This window comes from Manacus candei, unplaced genomic scaffold (assembly GCF_025592945.1).
Source record: "Manacus candei isolate 608988 ecotype Guabito, Panama unplaced genomic scaffold, ASM2559294v1 h1tg000051l, whole genome shotgun sequence".
Classification (NCBI taxonomy): domain Eukaryota; kingdom Metazoa; phylum Chordata; class Aves; order Passeriformes; family Pipridae; genus Manacus; species Manacus candei.
This window is the reverse complement of record NW_026138099.1, coordinates 3,967,188-3,991,659: the sequence shown is the minus strand read 5'-3', so window position 1 is coordinate 3,991,659 and position 24,472 is coordinate 3,967,188. Positions and strand designations below refer to the sequence as shown.

At 37.8% G+C, this 24,472-nt stretch overlaps 1 protein-coding gene across 1 annotated transcript in view; it reads left to right on the top strand.

Moving 5' to 3' along the window:
* The window catches only part of FOCAD (focadhesin), a 98,360-nt gene that overhangs the window by 39,864 nt on the left and 34,024 nt on the right, over positions 1-24,472 (top strand). Inside the window, exons 15-22 of the mRNA XM_051801330.1 lie at positions 1,105-1,231; positions 9,983-10,117; positions 10,473-10,523; positions 11,149-11,232; positions 12,622-12,754; positions 16,993-17,181; positions 17,434-17,555; positions 24,291-24,383. Of these exons, the coding sequence (XP_051657290.1) occupies positions 1,105-1,231; positions 9,983-10,117; positions 10,473-10,523; positions 11,149-11,232; positions 12,622-12,754; positions 16,993-17,181; positions 17,434-17,555; positions 24,291-24,383 (934 nt within the window). The remainder of the gene's footprint in view (positions 1-1,104; positions 1,232-9,982; positions 10,118-10,472; positions 10,524-11,148; positions 11,233-12,621; positions 12,755-16,992; positions 17,182-17,433; positions 17,556-24,290; positions 24,384-24,472) is intronic.

Below are 24,472 nucleotides of genomic sequence, written 5' to 3'. Positions count from 1 at the left end.
ACCACAGAACACCGTTGTGCAAGTCTAACAGGATGATATATTGAACTTTTCCAGTTCTAACAATCCATGAATATCAGTACTTGATAATAATTTGCAGTTTCTGTAAAGATTTTTTTAAAATGCATTAGTATTTACTTTCTGGTTTTATGTTCCCTTTGTCATCTATCTTGGGTTCCAGTTTTCACTTTCCTTCTTGAGGGTCAGTTACTAACAACTGAGAAGATTCGTGTATCTTTTAATCAACAACTAAAAAGCAAGCTATTAAAGACAGTACCCTTTCCTTTACCTCTTCAACCCTCTTCAATTTTGCCAAACAGCATCTTTCAAGTAATTTTTAAAGGCTGAAAAGCAAGAGAGAAATCTCAATGCATTTGTAATATTTTTTTTGCCTGGTAAGTGGTATAGTTAAAGTTCAGACGTATGCACATTCTTTGTGCATTTAGAAATTGTTTGGAAGAAAATGAGAGCAAATGGAATAAGTCAGAATGTTCTATGCATATGAATCACCTAACCAGGTGCTATTGACTGCAAACTCTTACAGAAATAGTATGAGGCACTGCTGAATCAGCACTTGACACTTCCACCATCACAACCCAAAAAGCTGAATGGATAATAAAAGACTGAAAGGCTAACAAGCAGCCCCATGCAGGCAATTGAAGGCGAGACAAATGGCGTTAGAGCAAAAAAAAGAAATGGAAAAACGTAGCTATCTGATGTAAGAAGGACAAAAGGCTTTTGGTGCCAAAATCTCCACCAATACTACTTGCAGAAGACTGCAGCAAAGAATAGCACATTTTCATTCTTAGTCACTTCTTCAGTGATATAATCTTTTGGCATACACAACATGCTTGGACAAAAACTTCCATAACTTAACCACTTGGTGATCTTATATTTGGAACTTGGTGCCTGCTGATTTAATTCGTTGTGTCACTTAGCCTTTATAGCTGTCTGTCATATCCTCCTTGTTTGTTTTTTTTCCTCCCACTTTTAGGCTGGTTTAATTGTCACATAAACAAAACCAGCACTTAATGAATTTTTGTGTATAGGTTACAACTTGTGTGTATACAGGAATATTGCCTTCTATCTTCGTGTTTTTTCCTTTAGACCATACCAGCATGGAGCAGACATGTTGGCTGCAATTTCCCAGGTATTAAATGAATGCACAAAACCTGATCAAGCTTCACCGGCTGCCATAGTACTACAGGGTCTCCAGGCACTTTGTGAGGCTGAGGTAAGATTAAATTGGCTTGTCCCTGTGTTTTGTGTTTTGCTTGTGGTTCATGGGCTTTTTTCCCAGTTGGCTTTTTTAAGAGTACTTTGGATTGTTGCAGAATTTCCTTTTCTTCAGACAAATTTAATTCCTCTCTTCCAACATAAGTTAGTAGTTCCTGGGAAACTGTACGGTGAACTTCTACCACAGCAGGTCAACCCTTCAGAGCTTCGCAATTTGTTTCGAAGACATCCCTCCATGCGTCTTTCTTTGAGATTTCAAAAGAAAGATTGTGGGCACATAATTCTGATTAGCCAAAAAGTATGCAAATCATGTAGTTTTTTTATCTCCTTACTGGCCTGCCCTGCTGGGTCTCATTCATAGAGTGTACCAGATAGGGAGTGAAACCACTTGCAGCTGCGAGGCTTCTGTTTTACTATAAAGCATTCATTACTTACTAATGAAAAGGACAAGTAAGCATTAGAACATGCTGCCTGGAGAGATTGTGTTATGTCTGTCCCTGGAGATTTTCACATTCCTTTTGGATACAACCCTGAGCAACTGGATCTGATCTTGTAGTAACACTGCTTTGAGCAGGAAGTTGGACTAGAAATATCCTGAAGTCTCTTCCAACCCAGATTGTACTGTGATGCTATGATATCTGTGAGTTAGGATTCAAGGCTCTTTGTTTCCGCAGTGACATCCCAGACATCATCATGCAAACATAGACATGCTGCGAATCACACTGTTGACAAACCGTGTACTACACAGGCCATCAGAGTTAGTGGACTAATTATATCCTGTAAGAATATTTGATTTCTCTGCCAAACTGCAATTTTAAATTTATCCACTAATTTGCTTTCAGTGGAGTGAGGCCAATCCAACAAAATCCAGCCATTACCACATTATTCCTTTGAAAACATTCAGTGGTATTCAATATAGTTAAAAATCTTCAGGCAATGACTACTAAGAAACAACTTATTAAGGGTAATTTTTTGTTTGCTTTGCTTTTGGTGTGGAGTTTGGCTCTTCTTAAGGTCACATAGATTATATCACTACTGGTTTTGGTATTGAAACACTGTTTTTCCAGGCTGGATTATATTTGGACTTTGTCCTGCAAAAAAGCAGGAGTTAGGTGTGTGAGAGGTGTCACATCTTACTATAATAGCCTCATTTGAGAATAGACGTACTGTACCACTGTTGAGAACTGGAAGACTAAAACAGCTCCAGGTACTTGGGATGGAAGAAAGAAAAGAAGGAAAGAATCACTTTGTGGACTGGTACCAATTTTTCCTGTTGAAATTCTTATGGACCCTCCTCAATTTGCTTTGTTTCCCCCATTATATTGTAATGTTCTAGGAGACCAGACCTGCCACGTAATTATACTGAAACTTTAACAGAGAATTCTTTTGTGGTTTGGTAAGCTGGGTAACCATTTGGGTTAAGTAATGAAGTCTGTCCCTTATTTAATATTTAGATTCCGGTTTGCAGTGCAGAAAGGACATAATTATAGAGGTTGGTTTTGTTTTGGAGTTTTCTGTTTCTGCCACTGACTTAAGGGAAAGGGATCTAATCTCTCAGCTTTTCCATGTACAGTTGCTTAGATGTAGAATTTTAGAGAGCACCTAATTTTCAGTCAGCTTCTGCACTAGAATAATAAATTATGTTTTCATATATTTAGTGTTGACTTAGTTCATGATGGAACTGTATACACCATGTGGCTTTGTCACAGTTGAGTTCTGAGTGTCTCAGACTCTTTCATAAAAGCAATGCTATAATAAAATGTACTGTAACATTTTTCGGTTGACTGTTATGGAAGAATAGTTTTCCATTTTGTAGACTACAGTAATTGTTTTGTATAAAGGTAATGGCTTTACACAAACTGCATCCTACGTGAATAGCCTTAAGAGCGTAAGCTTAGCTTTTGTAGGACTTATAAGAAGGGCTAGATGCTCCCCCCACCCCTCTGGTTTTGGGGGATTTTTTTGGTAGGTATAAGAAAGGGTCTTTAATGAATAGTGCACAGTGACTTGCACATCAAAGATTAAAATACACACAGTTCTTGCCAGACCACATTTCCTATTTCTTGGCATATAGTTTGTTTTTTTCCCCAGTGATTTCAACAGAAGCCAATGTACTTCATATGAGGCTATCTATTCTGGCATCTAATTGATTTAATGTATCGAGTACAATGTGCCAGCCAAGAAACATTCAAGAATAAAATTGTTAAGTATAGGATTTAAATCCCCTTTCCAGGCTTTTTGAGGAAGTGGTTTCTTACTGTTTATTCCCTAAGTCCGTATCTATTTGTTATACTGATCAGAAAGAAACCAGCATATCAGAGTAATATAATGAACTGGAAAGTTTGCGAGAACAAATAATGATGACTGACATTTTGAAGGAATTACAAAGCTGAATGTTGTTTAAACAGTGTACATTTGAAAACTGTACTCTTGAAATGGTGGGTTTGTGTTGAGACACAATCGGAGTATCATTACTTCTTGGGCTCAAGTCTCTGCCAGTTTCTCTTTCTCAGGTCTGATTTACTCCTTGTTCTCTTTTTGACTTATTTTATATCATTGGTCTTGTATATAGTTAACATCATAATTTCTGTCCGAACTCTTTAACCAGTAATGTGGGTACAGTTCCTTACCTGTAAAGATCTGGAGTTGAAGGGAGCTGCCAGACTCCCAGGATGAATTCTGTATAGGTAAGGGTTTTTTCCCTGGATGGAATGAGTTAGTAAAATAAGTTGACTAGGAACGTTACTGACCTGTTTTGAAGACACAAAATAAATTAAGCAATCTGTGCTCCAAGTACTTAAAATCTGTTAGCATAAACTGGACAGCTGCTAGTGTAGTCCACAAAAACAATTTCCATTTTGTAGCTGAAATTTCAGTGTAAGCACTTTGCATTTGAATGAGTACATACTCTGTAGACATAACAATCATGACCAAACTATTTTTCTGTGAAAATGGCATTGAGGAGTGATTTGGCTGTTAATCCTCAGGATTAATAGCAGCGCTTCTTTCTGCCTCTGTGGCACGATCACTTTGTCATGTCAGCTGGTTTTGGCATATTGGGCAAAATGTGTTTTGAAGAGAAGATGGTTTATTTACTCTAAATTGTTTCTAGATCATATTTATCCACTAAGTTCATGGGGCAAGCAGCATAATTTATAATAATCACAGTGTGTGTCAGAGTTCAATACTCTCTGACCAGGTTATTTTAGATATTCTGTGCATGAAGGATGTAACGTATAATATCAAACTTATTTATTTGAACATAGTTGTTACACAGAATTTCTAATTCAGCAGAGTGATACAAAATATAGCAACATCACAATACAAATATAAGTTACACTTTGCAAAATATAACAATTGAGGGTTCAGTCACAATACCAATGTGATTCCCATTGCTGGTCTCTGTTATCTGCTCACTGTCATGATGCTGAGCATCCCCAGTACCCTGGAGGCAGTATGTGGGTTGAAGCTAGCTCAGACCTGTAGCTTGAGACCCACCAAACTGTTTATAGCTGTATTCTAAAAGAAAGGTCTTTTTTGTGTTGAGTTGGTTTCTTTGCAAAAGCTATGGTCAATCTCAGCCTGTGTTATTGTCTGAGCTTCATGAGCATATAATCTTTGCCCATGTGAACCTTCTTTCATTGTAGAGGTTTGTTGATCAGTCACAGTGTGTAGCACTTAGCAAAGTGATGGTATGCCCTTTGCTTTCTGCAAGTTGCAGGTATTTCTGTAGCTGGCTGGCATGTGTAACACTTTGCAGTACAGGATGGGTCAGGTGGGTTTTGTTGCAGTTCCTTGTTCTGAAAGTATTCTGATTGGGCAAAGAGAAGTTACAAATGTTTTTTGCACCTATTATCTTACAACTGTTAAAGCCACCATTTCTCCTTAAAAAGCAAATTAAGTAGTCCCTGCGTAACCTAATCAGTTGACCCTCCTTCGAGAGTTAGGCTGAGCTAGGTGACCTGCAGAGGTCCATTCCAACCTAAGTATTTGTCTGAATGTAGGATTCTGTGATAGACTTGGTGCACCAACCTTGCTGAGATTTGGTATGAATAGATATTTGTCTCAGAGGAAATACTGGCTCAGTATTGTGCTTGCTCTCCCCCCCCCCAATCATATTGGTTTAAATGTTGTTGTTCCCTACTTTTTCCCCCAAGATTTCTGACCCTTTTAGAGTAGTAGGTCACCTGAAACCTGCTTTGTGTTTCCTAGACATCTGTAAAACTTAGCTTTGGGTTTTTCCCATCTAGCAGTCAGTGCTTTGTGTAGTGGCAAGCTTGCTATTTTAAAATAAATTTTGAATAACAAGAAAACACAAATGTAAACCAAAATGTACTGTACTAAAAGCACTGTGTGGTTGTAATGTCTGCAGATGGCAATATCATCTTATTCTGAACAAATGCAGAATGAAAAAAACCCACAAAGAACAAAAAGATGAAAACAGACTTATCAAAGTAGGACACTAGTGTGTCTAGATCTGTGAACATACATTTTCTGATTTGCATTGATTCTTTTTTTTTTCAGATAGTAATTGGCATACCAGTGTTGTAAAGTTTTCTTATCTTGCTAGTTTTCTAGAGTGGTTTGCATTTTCAGAGGACAACTTTGTGAAGCTGAGCAGTGTATCTGGAATTACAGGGCTTTTCCTTGGGGATTCATGACTAGCAGATAAACTTGATCACAAGATATTTATCGCAGTTGCCCATTCCTCCAGAAAGACATCATGTCAAGGTTGTTACTGCTTTTATAACCTTTTTTTATTTACTGTGTTTGTTTATGGTGTGTGAAGTATCAGCCTCCCACTCTTTTGATCCCTCTACTCCATCGGTTCACATTGGTAGGATTTTTCTGTAGGACTGCTATTATGTTGCAAGTCTAGAAAATACCTTCTGAAAGGAATTGTGCAGTCGTAAGCTTTTAGGCATTAAAAAAGTATATTTTTAAAGGAACTTTAGTGTTGCAGCAATTGAGGGTGAAGGCCGTTAATGACAGGCCAAATTGCACTTCTGTGCTCAGTGATGGCTTTAATATCCTCTAGCTTTTGTGCTTATTGTGCACCAGATGATGTTTAGCCATTTTCCTTCTTCAGATCAATTCACCACGTTTATTTGGGTTATTGCCCAAATATGTCTGAAGTCATACGAGATCACTTCAAGACCAAGTATTTAGTTGTCAGCAGCATTTGGACAGGTGAGACATACTGTAAATTCTCCTTTTTATCAGTGTGCAGCAAAATTTTTTTCAGTTGTGGTGTATTCCAAGCTGCACTACTTTAACTAAGACAAAAACCGAATCTCTTCTAAGTGATGCCTATACCCTTCAATAAAATGTTTAGCGTTTGGAAACTCAAACTGCTTCCTTTAGCCAGTAGAAAAATTGAATTTCTGCTGGACTTCCACTTCTCAAAAAAGGCATATGTCAAGAGATTTCAAATAAATAGAATTTTACTATAATCTTTGCTATTAGTATGGATGCCTTTTACATGCAGTAAAGAAAATAAATCCTTTCTGTTTGTGAAAGAAAAGAAAATTGATTCTGTAGTGAAAATATTTTGATGTTGACAAAAACACTGAAATACCATTTAGTCAGCGAAGTAGTAGATCCTGTATGGCAGTGTGTGCTGGTTTAAAAGTTAACCAGCAGGGGGAATGAACCCAACTCAAAGGAGAGATTATAAGTCAGAATAACAATTTATTAAAATAATACAGTAAGTACAATAATACAAACAAACAATTGGTCTCAACCCACAAAAACCCAAATGTATAACCCAGTGCCCTGGGGCCTGAACAAAGTGGTGTTCCTTGGGCCCTGTTTGAGTCCAAAGTAAAGGGGGAGGGGAAGAACCTGCTGGTGGGAGAGCTGCTGCAGTCTGGCCAGAACTGGTGATCGCAGTCCAGTGGTGGTCTAAGTCTGGTTGAGAGCGATGAGATGCAGCCGTCCTCTGGATCCCACGAGTGGGTTCCAAAAATGTTCCAAAACTCCAAGATTATATATCCTCCAGTTCAGGCAGGAATGTTCAGTGCTCCCCTCAGGGCGGGGAGTTTCACAAAGGGTGTGAGGACAGAAACATCCTCCTATCTCACAGGCCTCTTAACACCTAGTTTATAGCCTGAGGAGTCAGGCTCTATGGGCAGAAGGTGCGAATAGTCTATTGACAACAATAGTCTAGTTTCTGGGAAATGACATGGAAGGCTATAGAATACAGTTTTGGGTTACACCCACCATGCTCTATGGGCAGAGGGTGCGAATAGTCTATTGACAACAATAGTCTAGTTTCTGGGAAATGACATGGAAGGCTATAGAATACAGTTTTGGGTTACACCCACCATGCTCTATGGGCAGAGGGTGCGAATAGTCTATTGACAACAATAGTCTAGTTTCTGGGAAATGACATGGAAGGCTATAGAATACAGTTTTGGGTTACACCCACCATGATGAACTGATCTCAGCTGTCCTAACTAGGACACAGTGATACTGTACTTAGTTTGTATGATGCTTATGTGATATGTGTGGAAAACAATTGTCAGTTGAATACTGTATAAGTTATCATGATTATTGTAACACTATTGATTATGCATGACTTAATGAAAGGCCAGTGTTTTTGGCATACCAAATACGCATGGTCTAAAACCAATATGTTGTTTCAATGTAGTTGATAAAAGGCATTTGATGTATGTTGTTCCTTTAGATTTCACTAGCTTCGTCTGTGTGGTATGCATATCTGATAAATCTGAAACTTCTGTTAGAATGCTGGTGATTTTTTATGGCCTTTTTTTTTTACCTGTTAGCTGAAGTTGGAGAATGAATTGAAACTTTCTTGGCTGGCTAATGATTTGTTAGTCTTCCTAAATTACCATATCAGATGGGACACCATGAATATACAACTTTGTTTCTCCACATATTAATACACGGTGTATTTTCTCTTTCCAGAGAACTAACTAATTACAAACTTAATATTTCTAGATAGTTTAGTAAGTGCTAATAGGTACGTCTGTCTTTCTGAACACTGGAAGAGCTTTTTTCTTATCCTTGCAAATAGTGTGTTTTGAAAGGAGGGAAAGAGAGGTATCATTTTCACTTGGAATTAATTAGATGAGGTCTTTCTATCTGTCAGTGATGGTTACCATAGAAACACACTAATGGGTTTGCTATTCTTGAAATGGATTCAACTTGAAATGGATTCAGCTTTTTAAACTGCACTCTAAAATGTGTTTTGCAGGCACTTAAGTGACTGCTTAATTTGACAATTACCTGCACTCAGGGATACCAAGTGTTCTGTTTTTTCAGTGCAGAATAATACTATCCTTCTTAGTGCCTTTGTGGAATATCTTCATAAACATATCTTTATTTGATTTCCTTTCATAGATCAATTTCTGTTTCTCTATGTCTTAGTTTTTTGTTGCTTTGTTTTAATTTCATACAGCTGAAAGAAACTTTCATGGCATTTGCTCAGATTGTTTAAAGAAGGGTTTTGATTTGCAGTTCTGGTATGTTTTTCCCTTTAAAAGACTGAGTTTTGGGGGGTGGATGGGAGTGGGGTGAAGAGAGAAGTAGTTTCTTGGGGTTTTTGGTTTTATTTGTTGGGAAGGGGGTTGTTTATTTGTTTTGCATCTTTTCACTGTTTAGTACTCTTTTTGTTGCTGTGGAGCCTGAAATCTGAAAGACAGATAGTAACAACAGATAAATTATAGACAGAATTATTCTAGGTGTGGTGACAAAAATCTGAAAAGTTAAGTCCTCCACAGGTAGCCACATGAGGTTTGATGAAATACTGCATGGAAATTACTTAATTTTTCACTAAAATACATGGTTCCTTACGAAGAGAAAGCACGGGCAACTGAAAAAATCTCACGGAAAAAAGGAGAAAGTTTTAGTGCCAATAATGCTGTCTAGTCAACATTCCTGTGGGACTTGACTGGTTTTTGTGAATTCTGTACAATTCTACAGCTAGAACTGTACCATTGACTGATCATCTTCCAGACTTTTTTCAGTGCCTAGAAATACAAAATGTACTGAGTACTTGTTGAGCTGTCATGCAGATCTTTAAAGGTGAAAATAAGCTGAATGAGGCCTGTGTTGTACCCAGGAAGAGCTATGTAGGACCGATTACGTAGCACTACTGTGCTGTAGATATAGTGTAAATGTTTATACATTATTTTCGCTTTTATAAAAGTTGTTCAGAATAGCTAGATAGCAGTTCAGTATTAGGAATTAGTGTTTAGTGTTTATTGTAGTTTGACAGTTTCCAATGACTTCTGGATTATTGAAGTTTTACACTTTTCATTTGTTCTGCAAATTTTGTTGGCTTTGACTGTTTTTAAAGATTAAAGCAATTTCATTTGGAGGGCTTCCAGGGGAAATATTTTACTCTGTTGCTTCCTCTGCTTTCCTCCTGTTGGATTCTGAGAGACAGCTTGCTTTTAGGCTAATTTGATGAAGTTAAGTAGAGCAGTAGTGTTGTGTAAAGATACATCTACTACAGCTTTGCATATTGCTAACATATAATTTTGCATAACACATAATATTGCATACTCCTACTGAGAGGTGCTTTCTCTGGTGAAGTATTATGCAGTATTTACTGCATTGTGTCAATTGATAAACAAGTGAATTTTTAACATGCATGCTATTTTTATGTTTATGAACTATATTCCTGTTCTCCAAGTAGGAAGAGTGAGGACAAGCACTGGAAAGACATTTTAAGTCGAATTGGGATTGCTGTTAGTAATGGTGTCTCCCACTTTCCTTTCAGGTTGTTTGCATCCGTTCTACATGGAGTGCGCTGTCGCCGAAGCTGAGTTGTGATACAAGACCCCTCATTTTAAAAGCTCTGAATGAATTGTTTGCCCTGGTTCCCTCATTAACAGTGAATACAAATGAATTTGAGGTATGTACTCATGGACTAAGGTGAGTCTTTCTTTTATTGTATCTTTGTATATAGCTTTTAAATGAGCCTGCTTGTTTTTAATTTATCATAATGCACATTCCATACAGTTTCACAATTTTTGCTTGCATTAGTGAGTCCTGGGAAATATGTAAGGAATTCCAGTGCAAGGTTAATCTATGGTTTCCCTCTCCTAGAGTGTGAGGACAGGTGAACATGTCTGGAGTTCAAACCTGTACTCTTTTTTATAGCTCAGTGCATGTTGATGTTGCAGCAGTTTGTTTCAGGTAACTGCCCCTATTTCAACTGCTTATTTAGCTAAAGAAAACATAAACGCATATTTTGTTTTCTTTTTTAGAAATTCAAAGCCCAAGTTATCAACTTCCTCTGGAACAACACACAGAACAAGGTGGGTGATACAACTGAAAATGTTGATTTCTGATGTCAGCAACTGGACATTAAGTTTTGTACTTTTCTGTCAAGACAGTGTCAGTAATCTCATTTCCGAATAGGGTTTTCTGCTTGTTGCTGGCCATTTAATACTGTTTTTGAAGCAGTGTACTGCACATGAAAGATGATCCTAACATCTGCCAAGGAGAATTATAACACAAACTAGTTTGACTTCCTCTGGAAGATTTCAGCGTCAACATGGTGAAGCATTCTTGACAAAGATGCTGCTGCGACAACTAACTCAATTCTTTTGTAGAGTACTGTAGTGCAGTGGGAATGTTTGACTATAAACCACCATGGGGCTGGTGGAACTAGTGTGTTTTAGTTTAAATGCAGCTTGTATATTTCTACCTGAAATACCCTCAGAATGCTTGCTATGAAGCCTAGATAATTGGTCTTCCTACTTTGCATTGTGTGTATATAAAGTAAGCAATTGAGAGTGTGCTTCAGAAAAACATTGTTATGGGTTTTTTTATCAGCATTCAGTAGTTACTTGATAAGCTCTTTGTATGTGGAGTTTCCAGTAGGTAGCAATAGCATATGCTGTGTTTCTGATCTTCTTTTTCTTATTATTAATTTTCTAGGATGCTCTGGTAGCCATTTCAGCCTATAAAGCACTGTCATCATTTGGCTCTGAAGAACATACAATTCTTCATCTTCCTGAACAGGTAACCATATTGTATGTTTAAATAGTAAGGACATCTGACACCTCCATCTGACATGGGTTATATCCTCTTGAAAGGGAAACCAGGCCATGTGCTTTCTCCACCAGACAACTAGAAGAACCTCATGGAGGAATACAAGCTCCTGCTCGTGAAATGAGATAGTATTGTCTTGATGAGCAGGAAAAGGCACAAATGAAGCTCAATGAGGGCTTAGCAGTTATTTTGTTAGTTAAATCATCAGGTTTTGGGGATTTTATGGTCTTCTATTAATGGTTAACTAAGCAGACCTTGTGATTGGTGCTTCATCCATTGCAGTATACTTACGCTTAGTGCTTTTGTTCCTGAGATGGGTAAGTCAATTTGAAAAATGGGTGCTGTTTTTGGAATTAAGCTGAAAAGTTTTCATGTGTTTTTGTTCTGAACTTTTACTGTATAACATTTTGCTTTTTTGTCAATAAAGTAAGTCAGAAAGGAATTGAGGTATTTATTTGAAAGTGATTTAAGTATGTAGACTGCTGTTAGAAACTTCTGGTCAGTTGACTCAGTAACCTTACAAAATGAAGGAGTACAAGGAGATGAGCACAAGGTCATCTATGTGACTTTTCTTTAAAGTAATGTTGTACAAGAGACTAGGCAGTACTCAGTAGTACATTGGTACTTTATGGCATAGTATATACTTCTGTAAGGTTTTATTTACAAGATAGGCACCATTTGCATATTGCAACTGGCTGTTATGAAAAGGTTGCAATAAACAATTTTAAAATTAAAAAGAATAATTTATATAAATCCATTAGAAGATTTCAGCATAAACCTTACAACTGAAATTATATTTTACATAGAAGACCATGAGATAGAATGAGGGAAATGTCTAAACACTGCTGCAATACTAAATCTTTCACAGTAGTACATAGTTCTGTATTGTTGATACTTTACTTTACACTCATTAGAAAATGAGTAAGTATGTTTTAACTGAAAGCAGTGTAAATATGTTGCAGTTTTTCAGGTTCTAAAAACTAGTATGTAAAAATAACATCTAGCAAAAATGTTCTATGTATATTGAAGTGCCAGTATAAAACATTGTTAAATTGAAGAAGAATCAGAGTGAAAATAAAATTTTATGAATATTAGTTCAGTCTGTAAGTGCCAAGATGAATTTTACTATTACTGATGTGGATTTACATACCCTGTGATTTTTATCCACTGCTGTTGCCTTTCAGTAAGGTAGAAGCTTTTATTCAGTCAACTTCAAATTAGTAAAATGGAGTTAAATTAATGAAATGAGGAAGTTTTCATATTTAGCTTTTCATATTTATTTTTGACTCTTGGAATCATGCATGATAATGAGGATTTGGAATCTTTGTGCTGACATTTAGTTTTTGTTAAATCCTGCAGGCACGACCAGACGGTTACTTGCTGAAGGAAACAGACATGAATGAAGATGAAGAGGAGCAGGAGGCAAATCTTTTTGTTCCAGGTTCTTCATATATCAAGCTGTTGTCTCTAACACCAGCTTCTGTTTTAGGAGGTATAATATATCCAGTATTTGAGGTTACTTTGCAGATATATAATCACAGTAACTGTACAGACATGTGGCTCTTTTATAATGAAGTATCATGTTAAAGTGCTGCCTTTTTATTTGTTTGTTTCTTAACAAATGACAGAAAAAAATGTAAAAGTTCAGAGGAAAATAAAGCCCCTAACCCATTTTTAGGAAGATGGTGTGTCAGAGGTCCTGATGATGGGGAAAAATGCTTACAGTTAAAAAACTCTTATCTGTCCTACGGGGAAAGCCAGTTTCATATTATTTACTTCAAGTACCCATGACTTCAACAGAGAGGAATGAGCAGATGTTTTAAAAGGCAACTCTGTATTTTAGCCCAGCACAGACTGAAGTAAAAAAGTGTTTTTTAAACAGAGTATTAATGACATGAAAACAATGCTGTTTACAAAATCTGCTTAATTGATGAAATGTTAGTGCTATGCCTAAATCCTAATTGTAGGGATGCATATTGATATTGAAGTATGCATCAACAGATGGCTGGTTGATGCACTTGTTCTGAAACCTGTGCAGTTGAATCACCTTCCATATTTGAGAGTTTTGTTGTTCACTTGATTACTTTCAGTAATGCTGAAAGTACTTTCACTTCCAGTTACAAGATTGAGATGTTGTGCTGGGACGTAGGCATTATTCTTTAATTCTTAGTAGAATGCCTGGGATCTTGATGTGTGATTGCAGCCTATAAACATTGCCATGAGATAGTAGTAGTGTTTTGTAGTATTTTCCCCCAGTGGGGACTCCTAAAAAGATCCATTCATCAAACTCTGCATGCATTGGCATCTGGAGTATGTGCAACCTCACCTGGAGAGTCTAACTACTAAGTCCTGGAAGCTTTGTGGGGAAGAGTGATATAACTTACTTCAATGAAGGAGAGTGATGTATCTTGACAGAAAATGCAAGCTGAGCAATGAGTGCTGAGATAGCCAGCTTCCTAGGAAGATGCTATGCCAAAATGGATTTTAAAGTGAACCGAATGAATACAAAGATGCAGCTACCACAGACTGGTATCAAAATATACTTGAATCCAGACATTCAGGGAATAATTTCTCCTTAAGAGGTGTCTTCTAATGCTGATAGTTAACACAGAGAGCAGAACAAAAGTTGAGCAAAAGCTTTAGTGACTGGCAGGAGTGATTGCTGTGATTTAATTGCTCCAGTGAAAGAGTATGAAACTGGATTCATGAGACATTGTCCAAGACAGGCCTGAGAGCCACGAAGTCTCTGTTCTATGGGAACTGAATCTGTGTCATCTCATCTGCTGGAATCCTGCTGTTACACATTATTGAGATTACTTCAGTACTTTCTTACTACTTAGGAGTAGGACTGAGCTGCTTTTTAAGAAAACAAACTCTGTTTCTGAGTTTTCCCTGAAGTCCTTCTTAGTGCACATCAAATCAACTGAAACTTCTAAAGGAAGTTTAGCTTGCTGCTTGTGAGAGCTCCCTCTTTGCTTTTCTGTATTGATTCTTTAAACTTTGAATTCCTGCTTATTTCTGTTGCCTCCCTCTCCTTTAATCCTTGCAGGAGGAGAAGAATCTTTAGACTTTTTTCAGACTCTACATGTTTCTTTATGAAGAGCTGAACAATTAATGCTATGACAGCTGCAGTTAAAAAGTTCCAACTGAAAGGTGGGCTTGGTGCCTTATTACTGAATTGTGGGATTTTTCCAAGTGCCTTCTTCAGCTGTGTGGGAGGAAAATGTCTAAGCTTGCAAACAAATCTATAGGGACTATTTCTGCAACAGAGCTGAGGAAAAATTAGAGGCAAACTAAAAGTAGATTTTTATATGACAGTTGGAACATGCTGCAGTTCCAGTTTACTATAGCTGTCTGCTTATATGAAATGTTGGAAAGTGGAGTTTTAGATAGCATTTTCTCTCAAACTCCTTTAAAACTGATTTCAGTTTTCATATTGTTTTGAAGCATTGGGGTGCACAGGATATCAGAAGGGTTATAACAACCTTAATTTTTTTACTTTAGTAGTTTTTCATTCTGAATGCCTGAGACGTGTCTCAAACCTGGTAGTCAGAGAATTAAAAATAATCCCATATAAAGGACTATAAACTTGATATTATTGTTGTTGTTGTTGTTACTAGTAGTAACTACTAGTTACTACTAGTAACAAGAGATTTTACTACTACTACTACTACTACTACTAATAATAATAATAATTTTGTTGCTGTGATGTTTGTTGTTTTTTTTTACCTTCAGATTGATTTCAAGCATTAAAATATTCTTGCATTTGCTGCACATCTAGTTGTTTCACTAAACATATCCAGATTTTGTAGTTTGAGTTTTACCTGCTGGTCTAGAGCTTTGGGTTGTGTCTTGCCTGAAGAATTGCTTTTGAACGACTTGGAAATATTAAGTCCTTTGGCATAATCAGCAAATGCAGTAATATGACATCAATGACCTGTACTATGTTGTCTCTGTCAATATGAATGGTTTCCAGCAGAGAAATAACTTCCACTTTCAGTGAATTTCTTTTCTATTGTAGCTACCCTAAACAAAAAAGTTTTTTTATGAAAATCACAGACAGGTGGGTGGGTAGTGTTTTCATGTCAGTAAGTATATACTCTTCCAATAAAGGATTGGGTACAAAGAGTTTCTGTCTATTATCACTGTAGTGAAAATTGCTAAATTATTCTGCAGGTTTTGTTTGAAGAGTATTGGCATTATAGGTGGAGAAAAAGGATCCCCAGATGAGATGCCCTTCCTGACAGGCTACAAAAACATATTGGATTGAGACTGCAACTCCACTGTGGAGTTGAAATGGGAAAGAACATTGCTGAAAATCAAGGGAACTTGCTGAAGATACAAAGTGTGAGAAAGTTTAAGTATACAACTGTTTTATTCCAAGATGACGTGGATGTTTCTTGAGCTTGGAAAGGATGAATGAATGCTTCTAGTTCCTAGGCAAAGCAGGACTGCATGGGATTTATGAAATTGGCCAAAGTTTCAAGCCTAATGTGTAACAGTTCTTATAAATCCCCTTAAAACTCATTTGTGTAGTGAAAGCACTAAGAGCCTTATCATGTTTGCAAGATATGCTGGTACAGTGTTGGGTCTCAGTTGTCATGGCCAGTCTTCGCGAACGAAGATTTGGGAAAGGTCTTTACCCTTTGAGCCTGCGCAGTGGATTTTTTAGGTGAGACACAGTGTGCGCTGAACTGAGCCCACCCTTTAATCCTGAGGTTCATCTGCCGGGGCCGAGCGAGCTGGGACAGTGGCAGCGAGGTCCTCAGGACGTAGGTTTGTTTAGAGTGACCTTCTCTTAGATGGATGGCCTTACAGGGCTGACGAGCTCCATCTGCCCGGGGGAGTTCCCTGACTGGGAATTGAACCCGGGCCACAGCGGTAAGAGCGCTGCATCCTCACCACTAGAGTACCCAGGGGGCCCGGGTCTCAGTTGTGATGTGGTAACAAACACCATGCAGTCATATCTATGTACATACAGAAATATGACCTGTTTTTCCCAATGTGTACCTCTAGAGGCTGCTTCAGATTGACTTTGCAAATGGACAATAACTTGATATTAATTCTGTATAATTTTAAACCTGGTTAGGCTATAAAATGCATAGCTTGAAAGCACAGAGCCTAATAAAAATTTGTACTGCTATATTAAAAGAAATTGAGGTCATACTTCTATCTGTATCCCCTATTTGCATATACACACTCTTTCTGCATCTACCCTCTTTGCATTGTACTTCTTCTAAATCTCTTTAAGAACAACCTGTTTTTAGAGACAGTGTTTTTCACTGTGTTGCTCAACATCAGTTCTATTTTTCATTGTCCTTCTGTCAGCGTGTGCTGCTGTTACTGGTGTATCAGTAAAAGAATGCAGTCAGTCGAGAGCTCATGGAATAGTTAGAGCTGTTTTCCTTCCCAGCCTTGAAAATACTTAGGTCAACTTTGAATAAAGTAGTTTTTTACTGGAATTCCTCACGTTTTTTATTTTCAGCAGCCTCCCTTGATTTTCAGCATTGCTATATCCCCACTTCATTGGAATTACAGGTGGAGGAAAAAAATCCCTGGATGTAGGTACGCTTGCTACAACATCAAATTTAGACTGCTGCTCCACTATAAAGTTGAAGTGGGAAAGAAGCACTGGTTTCATTTTGGGTTTTCCAGGGTTAGTTATGTCTCTCAATCATCAGGCTCTGACAGTCTCTTGCCTTTCTCTTCATTGCACTGCACTTCATCAAGCATTTGAAGAGTTTGCAACATCACTGGTGAAACAGGAGATGACCAACATGCCCCGTGGTGTGTATCATTCTGCCTTGAGAGGAGGGATGACATGCTCACATCAGGGGAAGACAGTAGCAGGTGTTCCAAACTTCTTGCTGAAAATGTATGAGAGGAACAGGCAACCAGGCATGACACCAGGCCTTGCAGGTAAGCTATAACTTTCTTGAAGTTAGAGAGGTATTCATGCTTTGACCCAAAGATTTATCTGAATCTGAAGGTGAATCAGTTTTAGAACAATGATGTCTTATGCCACTTGGATATGCTTGCATATGTTTTTGAATTGTTGGCTTTATTAAGTTAACTTTGCTTTGGATTCTCCTCTGACTTTTGCAAGACTTCTGAACTATTAGTGCAAGTATTGGCATTGACCTTTCTTTTCCCCTTCCCTCCCACTTTAAGCTGGCATGTTGCTGTGTTATGACCTTCCAGTCCATATGGGCAAAGATGGCAAGCCTATTAATAGATTTCTGGCTAGCAGAGGGCGCAGTTTCCAGCAAATGTTGGTCGCCCTCATTCATGAGGTAAGTTGTTGCTGGCTTTTCTTCACTTTTCAAAAGTATTACACCTCCTTCCCTCCCTTACTCTCTCATTTGTTTATCCTAATTAGCTATTGGTATCAGGTAGGAATGGCATGTATGAATGTATCATAATTAACTAAGCTTCCTGTGAGGGACATCTAGAATCATCAAGTCCAACCATCAACCTAGTGCCGCCACGGTCACCCAGCTTCACTAACTTGAATTGAATGTGTGAATGCTTTTTTTAAATGTTCACTCTCAAAGTGCCTCTTCTAAAAATCAGAAGAACAAACAGAAGGTGACCTTTGTCTTTATCTGCCTTGCAGAGTACTATTCCTACCTGTTACACACCTGTTGTGTGTAACCAATTGTAGATGAATAGCAGGTCTGAACAATGATGGGACTCCATGGAGAAACAACATCTACACTTTGCTAAGACTTGCTATTTTATTCTGTCTCTTAAGTGTTTCAGCTCCCTGACCTATTACACTTACACTGCTGAAATCATGCAGTTACTTTTGATGTGGTTTTGGAAAAAGGGCATGAAATAAGCCCCCACTTAATCATTAAGGAAAATAAAGTGCTTGTAATTGCATCTTTCAGAAAATTTAGAATTACAATACTTTTATGGTTAATGCAAAAGCTGATCTTTGAAAATTTTGAACAGCAGTAAAAGAAAAAAAAATCAAGTAGTTAAACTGGATCCAGGGAAATAAGTGTTCCTTTCACAATTTTATGCCAATGAAAGCTGTTTTTACTACAAGTGGAAGTGTGTTAAACTCTTTAGAAGTTCATAAAATAATTCTGTTAATACAATCATTTTATATTGCTGTAGAGGTTAATTACAAGCATCTGGGACAGTGATCTGAGTCCTGATTTTGGTTTGTGACTGTCACCCAACATATGTGGGGCTTACCTGCTCTGAAGTTCCTCTGTGATGCTGGTAAAATCACTGCCACCAAACACCTTCTATTAGGAAATAAGTGTAGCATGGGGTTTGAGTGGGAAGATTGTGGAAACAGAGCTTGAAGAGTTTTCTGTTTATAAACTGAAAGTCTGATGCAGAACACATGCATCTACCGTGGATAATGTGCAGGGGCTATGTTCTGATCTTGTGATGCATGTTCAAGGCTCTCTCTGGGATTTGCTCTCAAGTCCTTTTTCCTGCGTGTTCACACTGTGATTATATTAGTTAACTTTCTCAGTCTTTTTGAAGCAAGCAAGCCAGTTCCTTCTCTAACAAACCTGTCTGTGGCAGAGTTTACCTGAAGTTTTCAGTCAAGTGATGTGAATGTGTGCCATGCTGAAATTGGCTGCTTCTGCCTAGTGCAGTCTTCCCACTCTGTACCATCACTCAAACATTTCCATTTTCTAGCATGCACATTGAATCTTTACCTTCCATACAATAGCATAGTCATTCTGGTCCTTCAGGACTGAAAAACCACAAAAAGTAATAATCATATCTTGTGGACACAGAAATACCACGTGGACCCCAGTGGAAGTTAAGCCAGGTGGTACAAGGACAAAAGCCAGTCTGCACCCGTTGGACTGGGGCATAGAAATCCATCTCTGGTGCTGTGTTACAAAGTCAGTGTCCGCGAGATTATGACGTACTTTATATGTCAAGTTCTTCTCTTAAACTAGAAAAATAAAAAACCCAAACACCACTTTTGAACACAGATCTCAAGGTATCTAACCGTGTATGCAGATTTAATAGGTATTTTCCATCTTGACATCTTTACTGCTAAAGAATGAAAGCAGAAACTGAAGATAATACCCCTCATCATCACAAGAGTGTAAATGAATGTTTTAGATTGTTTTCTAACTATTTGGTTGTCCAGTGGAGAGCACCAGGGGAATTCCACAGGGGTATGTCAGAGTATGTCAAGGGAACAGATGTAGAGTAATGAGGTATTAATGAAGGAGGGGCTTCCACAGTATCCAGAAAGAAGATCTTTGCGGTTTATGTAATTGCTTCATTCAGTGGGACCAGGGTTCAGGACCAGAGGTTCTGGAGAAAAGCATATTTAATTGTGTTACAATAAAAGGCATGTATGAAAGTTTTATGAGTTGAATTACAGTGGGATAAGGATCAGTTCTAAACTACGTTAGAAACATTTGCCTGTTGCCCTGCTAAAACACCAAATAAAATCTCTGGAAAACAAAATATAAATTTACTTTTATGTACTAACAGTGATTATAAAATCCAGCAGCACATCAAAAATTGACTTTTTTTGTGCAAACAAGCTACCTTCATAGAAACACAGCCTTAAAATGCTTTGCTGGACAAAATATGGGGGTTTTATTGAATGTGATGAACTGGATAAAGTTAGTGAATATATACCAATGGCTGGAGACAGAAATATTTTACTAAGCATCTCAGTACTTTACCAGGTCAATTGATTTTCTAGTAAAACTAGAAATAAATCCAAATATGTTTAAAATATAAACTTAAACACAAAATATTTTCAGACAGTGCTAATTGCACCCTTTTAGTGAAAATCTACCATAATTATAAAATCGTGATCAAGAATCAGTATTTCTGTTCTTAGTTTACACTGCTTTTAAAGACAAAGTTTTTTCTTGCAAAAAAAGCAAGTACATAGAGACAGTTGGAGTCAGGGTTGTCAGAAAAAAGGTGTTTGGGCCTTTGTCTAGATGAGAAGCCAGTCCCTGGACTCATCGGACTAAATTTCATGCCTTAGTATTTACTTAGTCCTCAGTGTTCCTCGGGGGAGCAGAGTTTAACAGTAAAACCAGAGAGCCTAAGCTATAAAGCTGCCAAATAGCAGTGCTGGTAGAAGGAAATTGGGTTAGTAGGAACTAGGCCTGTCTTTTCCCTGCAGTGGCTATAGGAATTAATGTGTTTTTGTAAAGTAATTTCTTCAGAGTTCAACACAGCATATTAAACAGATTTTTTAGGGGGGTTAAATTACCAGAATGACACTTTTTTGCTACTGTTTGGACTCTTTTATTGGGGGTGGGGTGGATATGGGTTAACACTTATAGTGACTTTTTAATAAAGCAAAAAGTGTTCTGTTTAAAAGAAGTCTTAAAGTTGCCTTTGAAGCATTGAATTCAGCATAAAGCTCTGAATAAAGTGTGAGGTTAATGTAAACATCAAGAAAATACAATTAATTGGGAGATATCAGGCATTCATTTATTTTATCTCTAAAAATGTCCACCAGTTGCCATTTTCTTAGTTAGGACTGAGCAGTCATCACCGTATTGGGATTATAAAGCGTTTCTCTTTTCAATGATTTGATCTATGCTCAAATAGAAATGAACCCACAGATTGCAAATCTGTCTGTATCTTTGTATGCTTAGTTGCCATTATTGAACTTAGTTTTTTTTACAGTGGGGGCACGATGAGGGGCTTGAGAAAATCTGTTTCACCTTTGAGATTCTTTATGTATAAAACTGTGATGCCTGAGATCCTGCTACCAAAAAAATGAGTTACATGAGGTATGCAGAGGAAAGATTTTCTTGTGTATTTAAGTCTTTGTAACATACAAATAACAAATACTTGGGTTTAGCTTCCATTCAAATCTAACAATAACAGCAGCACAAGATAACTTAATATTCAGTCTTAATGGGCCAGACTTACTTTATCTCCTAGTTACTGTTCTAGCTGAGGAATTGGATGCATCTGTAATACCTCTCAGCAGCATGAGATTAAGATGCAGAAGAGTTTTTTGTTATTATTTGAATGGGTATCTCATGGGAAGAAGAAAATATGTTAAATAATCTGTGGTATGTTTGAAATGCTGTATTGTTCTTTATAGGTCACTGGTGACTTAAAAGAGGAAGATTATCATTCTCCAGAAACAGGGATGTGCTGTTTGGTAGATTATTAAACAGAGCTTGTTAACCTCACTCTGAGAGGACATGTTAAGTTACTGTAGTCACAGTGGTCAGAAGTTTTATAGACCATGGGTTTTCTTTTTTTTCTACGGCTGCCTGGATCCTACTGTACAAGAAGTCTCCGAATTTATCACGGTCATCTGAACTAGATTAGCTAATAATTACCTGTGACTGTTTCAGGTTTTGGAACTAATTCTTCCTAGGAATGCATAGGAATAATTTCTTACCAGATTCACTTATCTGTTATGAAAATGAATGAGGATGAATAGTCACATATGTTCACATTATGTACCATATGTCTTGGTGGTTCTCTTAATGTATGTTTTGGAAAGTAATTAGGCTTTCAGCCAGCTACACATCTTTTTGTTCTCTAGTGGAGGTGAAGGCAACTGTTCATGCTACATGCAAAAAGCACAGAGGCAGACTGCTTTTGGCAGACTGATGTGGTAAATGGTGGCTTTGACAGTCTGAACTGGTGCAGCTGTTTTTTAAATGAAGGAGGATGGTCTTGGCTTTGCATGTTTCTCAATATTCAAGTGCTTTCTATGTGTTTGAAATAGCTCCAAGTTATTTTGCCCTAATGATGAGTCCTATTTACAGACACAATTACAAAGTTGGGTTCCAGTGGTGAGTTGTACAGTATTAAATACTCCTCTACAAGTAATAATCATGTTAGGCATTCTGTATACTCATGGAAGAAGCATTCCCTGCTTTTTTTTTGAAGTGTGTTCATTAGATATGCTGTGATGACATGCATCTTTGAGAAGTCAAGTGGAAAGCTTCTTCTGTACATTTCTTTTCTTGTTCGGTTTTGTTGTAATCAGGATATTCAAGAACTTATTTAAACCTAATATGTGAAGTACCTTAATAAGACAATTGGATTTTCTGGAACAGAATTCACTGTAGTGTATTCTTCTGTGCCTGGATATTTCAGTGCCTGGATCTAGTTCAGATTATGAACTACTTTGTGCTGATTTCTACTACTGAATTTACTCAATGTATTTCCTCCAGTGATGAAACAGTATTCAGAAATTAAGTTTGTTGACAGGTTTTTGCTGTTCTCCTCCTCAGTCTACTGCACCTCGGACACAGACAGTCAATTTTTTTCTCACAAAGTAATGTTGGGGGGTGGATTTGGAAGTGTACGCATGCAAGTATGTTAAAAAGAGCCTCTAAGCAAAGTTGAAAATTAAAAGAGATGCTGCTTCACTATTACATTTATACAGACATGTAATGCTAGTGTTGTTTATGAAATCACTGAAATGGCACTTTACATGTCCCATATGAGAGGGGCATTTAAATACATACCTTAACATTTCAACTGACATAAAGGTATTTAAAACACATTTTCAAGAACACACGTTTGTTAGAGGTGAACTGAATTTAGGGACTATGTGAGTTGGCAGGGCTATCAAGGTGGAAATCTGTTGTACTTTGTAAAAGAACGTACTAGGATTCCCAGTCTCCCTGCTGTACTGCAGATTTTAAGATAGGCCGTAAATACTAATAATATCGTAGTTTCTCGGTTCTTTAAGCAGTATTATCTCAATTAGATACCCAAGGAAATGGTAGAAATGTGCTTAATTTCACTGTTACCTGCATTTTTTTGTGTGTGCCCTGTGCTGGCTGTGTATCAGTGTAAAACAAGTGATGAGGCAGACCCCCACCTTACCACAACCTCCTTTAAGGTAGTTGTAGAGAGTGGCAAGGTCTCCCCTGAGTCTCCTTTTCTCCAGGCTTAACAACCCCAGCTCCCTCAGCCACTCCTCATAGTGCTCCAGCCCCTTCACTGGCTTCATAGCCCTTTTCTGAGCCCAGGACTTAACACGGGATTCAAGGTGCAACATCCCCAGTGCTGAGTACAGGACAACAATCACTTCTCTGGTCCTGCTGACCACACTCTTTCTGATACAAGCCAGGATGCCATTGGCCTTCTTGGCCACCTGGGCACACTGCCGACTCACGTTCAGCCGACTGTTGACCAGCACAAGTCTAAATGGTGTAGAAGTCTAAAACAGTTTGAGAGTAGAGGCAAAGGGGAAGACTCGACTTGCTGCAGATTCCTTGGGAACCCAAGGCAAGCAATTCTAACTAGGACCTTGATTGCTTATCAGTTTTTGGAGGAGTTGATAAGCAGAGATGAGAGGGGTGTGTGAAGAAAAGTTTGGCTAAAAAGAAAGGACTAGTGTTAATGTGTCATTTAAAGATGAGACTTCCTCTTTTACTGCAGGGCATATTTGTATCAGCTGTGGGGTGGAGTAGGTAATCTCTCTTGGTTGACTTTTAGAATGCTTTTATTTGTATAGAAGTATTAGTACTTATTCACAAGTCTTTAAAGTTCACTGCTAGCAGTGGGCATGAAGCTTTAACAGTGTCCTTTGTTTTTTGTTATAAAATCCGTGTAAAGAAAGAATATTTACTGCTTTTTATAGATCATGAGGGGTGTAAAATAGAGGTGATGAAGCAGGAAGACTTAGGAAAATAATTATGCAAAGGCAGGTCTTTATCTTAGTTAACCGTTCTGCCTTTAAAAGTATCTAACATTTTTAGAAATGATGAAGAAACGTTTGCCAGTGTTAAGTGTTGTGCTTATTGCCAGATACAGTCCACTGCTCCCTCTGGGTTCAAGGAATTGTTGCAATACCCGGAGCAACCAATTTTGACTGGGCTGGGTAATGAAGTTGAAAGTAACTTGGTGTGGGTAAAATCAGAAAGGAGAATGAAGTACATTACTATTTTAATTTCGTAGAGCCATGTGTAATGACCTGTGGGAGTGAGGGAATGATTGCCTGCAAATCATAGACTGGAGAACGTAGAATGTGCATATGCTAGACTTCATGTAACCACTTCTGACCTTTCTGGTGTGTTGCACAGGTTAACATTCAACCTTCTGAATGGCACTGCTCCATACTGCTGCCACAGTCCTGGTTAGGATTTATGAGTCGAACCTACAGTGCAGTCCTGCAGGTAATTTTGAGGTATATCATATTGTGCACATTAATGCTTATTCAAGTGGTATGAGTTTTATTTTTACCAGCAAGAGCACTCATACAAGT